This window comes from Octopus bimaculoides, chromosome 6 (assembly GCF_001194135.2).
Source record: "Octopus bimaculoides isolate UCB-OBI-ISO-001 chromosome 6, ASM119413v2, whole genome shotgun sequence".
Classification (NCBI taxonomy): Eukaryota; Metazoa; Mollusca; class Cephalopoda; order Octopoda; family Octopodidae; genus Octopus; species Octopus bimaculoides.
In genome coordinates this window covers 44,465,692-44,469,756 of record NC_068986.1, presented here as the reverse complement: position 1 = coordinate 44,469,756, position 4,065 = coordinate 44,465,692, and the positions used below count along the sequence as shown (strand labels likewise).

Sequence of the window (4,065 nt, the reverse complement as noted above, 5' to 3'; positions counted from 1 at the left end):
GGCACATAAAAGACACCATTTCGAGCGTGGCCGTTTTCGTGCGGGTGACACGTAAAAGCACCCACTACACTCTCTGAGTGGTTGGCGTTAGGAAGGGCATCCAGCTGTAGAAACTCTGCCAAATCAGACTGGAGCCTGGTGTTGCCATCCGGTTTCACCAGTCCTCAGTCAAATCGTCCAACCCATGCTAGCATGGAAAGCGGACGTTAAACGATGATGATGATGATGATGATGATGATGGTGACATTCGTTGACAATTTTTGTGCAATTTCAGGACAAAAAGACACAAACACACACAACACATCTCTATATCTTTTACTTGTATCATGCGGTCATGCCAGGGCACCACCTTGAAGAATTCTTAGTCGAATGAATCAACCCCAGTACTTATAAATGTGTATATATATATATTATCCTGGTACTTATTCTACCGGCCCCTTTTGCTGAACTGCTAAGTTACGGGGATATAAACAACCAACACCAGTTGTCAAACAATGGTGGGGGACAAACACAGACACACAAACACATATGAAAGACTTCTTTCAATTTCCCTCTACCAAATCCACTCACAAGGCTTTGGTTGGCCCAAGGCCCTAGCAGAAGACACTTGCCCAAGGTGCCACACAGTGGGACTGAACCTGGAACCATTTGGTTGGGAAGCAAACTTATTACCACACAGCCATGCTTGTACCTACATATATGTGTATGTGCTTGAGTGTGTATGTGTGTGTGTTTACATACAACAGTCTTCTTTCCATGCACTCACTATGCTTTGGTTGGTCCAGAGCTATAGCAGCAGACACTTGCCTAAGGTACCATGCAGCACGACAGAATCGGAAGTCATGTGATTGGGTTGCAAAATGAACTTCTCAACTACACAGCCACTCGTGCTGTTGCTATTCAATCTGTTTACCAACAACCATCACTTTGTTATTTATCACTCTCACTCACTTCTTAGTTACTCTCTCTTTTATCACCCTCTCCCTCCTATTTCCATGCTTTTCTCTATTTCTCTCTCTCCAATCTCACTTTTGTTCTGGTCTTCTTCCATCACTCACTCAACTATGTTGTTTTTATTCTATCTCCTTACAACAAGCTTCACAGCATATCTCTCTCTCTCACACACACTCTCTCTCTCTCTCTCTCTCTTCTAGCAGCCCCTTGCTCTGGCTCCCTTCCTGCCCTATAGTGAGGGAAGGCAAAAAAGGAAAGAATGAATGCAGACAACAGAGAAAAGAGAGGATTCTCTGTCTTTTCAGATTGCCAAAAGTAAGATAACCTGTTTGGTGCCAGGAAATGAATGAACAGAGATGACATAGATACAGAGATCTCTGACTTTGTTGGACACAAGACAGACTAAGTGGAATGTTATGATAATAAAATGCACTCGATATACTATGTAAAAATGATTAGCAACAGGGAGGGTAGCCAGTTGTAGAAACCATGTCAAAAATGTGATGTGGGAGTCAAACATGATCTCAAACTCATCTAGAAGAGTAGTAATTCCAAATAAGATTTAACTCATGGCAACATACACAAATGGACATAAAAGATGATGATGATGATGATGATAGGTTGTCACGGTTGAAATAACTAATAAAAAATATAGAATATTTCACAAACCTTATCCAGAGATGTTTTCTTGGTAGGGGAAGTAAACTTAAATTCTCTTTTAGCAACCGGCCGTTTTCTGTAATAAGATAAATGTTAAAGAAATAAAACTTTAGAAATTTGATGATAGTCTTACACCAGTTACAGTGCTAGATAAGAGCTGCCCAGTTGTAAGAGTGGGCGATTTTTCTACAAGCATTGTAAGAGGAAGAATGTTTTGCCATAGATAGCAGTGACCAGTCAACTGACTTCTATAAGGGTCATTGTGAAGTGTTTGCATAGGTGCCATCTATCGTTGTAGTAAAGGGATCCATCTAAGAACTTAATCAGTGTGAAATGTAAATGACCAGCAGAGAACAGATGCAATTCTATATTTATACAATAAGTTCATTAGGGTTGGTACCTCAATAAAACACCATAACCTTTCTTTTCTTTTCTTTTTTTTTTTTTGTTAAACGGAATAGTTGATACATAACATGATTAGTTGATACATAACATGATTTAAAACCACTTTATGACTTTTGGGAGCCTTAGAGTTTCCATTGTTACAATATTAAGAATAGGCAGTTTAAGAATAACATTGTCTTTTTATAAACACTGCTCCAATGACCCCTTGCCTTGAGAGACAGCTTTATAAGTTAGCACAAAATCTAAAGGGTTTTTCTCTTCAGTTCAGGATTTGGTCCCTTTCCTAGTAAGTATAAGATTTCAAGATGCCCATCTGAAGTCATTGATGTCTAGCTGGGCTACTCACTGGATCAATGAGTACACTGGTTAGCCACAACTCACGAGTTTGTATCCTTATCAAATTGTCTGGTTTAACAGTCAACTTTACATTATTTACTTCCTAACAGCCCAAAACCTTTGATACATAGAACTGGTCACAGATTTACCAGTTCTCTGCAACCAATCTTCAGTGTCTAACTGTTGCTACACACATTTGAGCAAAAAAAAAAACACTAGCCATTTGGCAGATTAGTAAAACTCATTTACCAATATGCTAAAACTACTCATAGATGTGCTATTTCTTTCCTCTACTTCTCCTACACTTGCTATAATAATAGATTATGCACTTTTGAACTAGTATGCTACAGACCATCACTGATCCAGATACCTAATGTCCCTATCTTTCCTCCTCCCATCATTTATGCTATGTATCACCAAATACCTAGTACACTTCACACAAATCCTTCTCTGCAGGCATCAACTTATAATAGAAGGTCAAGTTGAACATCAACCGTATCTAGTATCTTAATAGATCCTTACTCCTTCACTTTCAGATCCTTGACTTGCCATCCATGCAATAAGTGCAAAAGATTGTTTTAACTGGTACATCACACATATTGAGAAGAATATTGTTGCTGTGAGAATGATTACAACCCATGTCATTTTTTTCTTTCACATAACTTTGTAAATAACAATCTGGTGTGCTTATTCTAATGGCCTATCAATGTATACAGTGATTTTCTTTGCCCTAGGTCTCTGGAAGACAGTCAGCAAAAAAATAGAAACAAAACTGAAAGAAGAAAAAACATAATAATAATAATAAAGAATAAAAAGTTTAGCAGAGACTCCAGCTAAGAAGATCTGAAGAAGGAATTGTAATTCCGAAATATCATCGGACTATAAATAACCAAATTACAACAGGTATATAGTCCCGTTTTTGTTTTTTGTTGTTTTTTTTTGTTCTTTAGTGCATTGTTGTACCATTCTAAACTTTTTATTCTTTACAAACAATACACAATGCTTCAAGCGAACTACAATACTCTCTTAATAATAATAATCTTTTCTACTATATGCACAAGGCCTGAAATTTTGGGGGAGAGGCTAGTCGATTACATCAACCCCAGTACTCAACTGATATTTATTTTATCGACCCTGAAAGGATGAAGGCAAAGTCAACCATGGCAGAATTTGAACTCAGAATGTAAGGACAGATGAAATACTGCTAAGCATGTTACCTGGCATACTAACAATTCTACCAGCTCACAACCTCAATAATAATAATAATAATAATAATCCTTTCTACAGTAGGCACAAGGCCTGAAATTTTGGGGCAGGATGCTAGTTAATTACATCAACCCCAGAGCTCAACTGGTACCTATTTTATTGACTTTTAAAGGATAAAAGGCAAAGTTGATCTTGGTGATATTTGAATTCATAACACAGAGCTGCAATTTTATAATGGTTTCAAATTTTGGGACAAGACCAGCAATTTTAGAGAAGGAGGTTAATCAATTACATCACCCCCACCCTCCACCCCACCCCTAGTACATGACTGGTACTTTATTATATTCCCAAAAGGATAAAAGCAAAGTTGACATCTGTGGAATTTTGAACTCAGAAAATAAAGAGCAAGAATAAACACCACAAGGCATTTTGCATGATGTTCTAACCCAGTGGCTCCCAACCCTTTTATTTAAATGAGTTTTCCCACTGACCCCTTTTAATATG

General features: G+C 37.8%; 1 protein-coding gene across 3 annotated transcripts in view; it reads right to left on the bottom strand.

Annotated features, from left to right (window-relative positions):
* Nucleotides 1-4,065, bottom strand: part of LOC106880062 (uncharacterized) — a 32,863-nt gene that overhangs the window by 23,906 nt on the left and 4,892 nt on the right. For all 3 annotated transcript variants that reach the window (XM_014929866.2, XM_014929868.2, XM_014929867.2), the window contains exon 2: nucleotides 1,624-1,690. In XM_014929866.2, coding sequence (XP_014785352.1) covers nucleotides 1,624-1,690 — 67 coding nt within the window. The remainder of the gene's footprint in view (nucleotides 1-1,623; nucleotides 1,691-4,065) is intronic.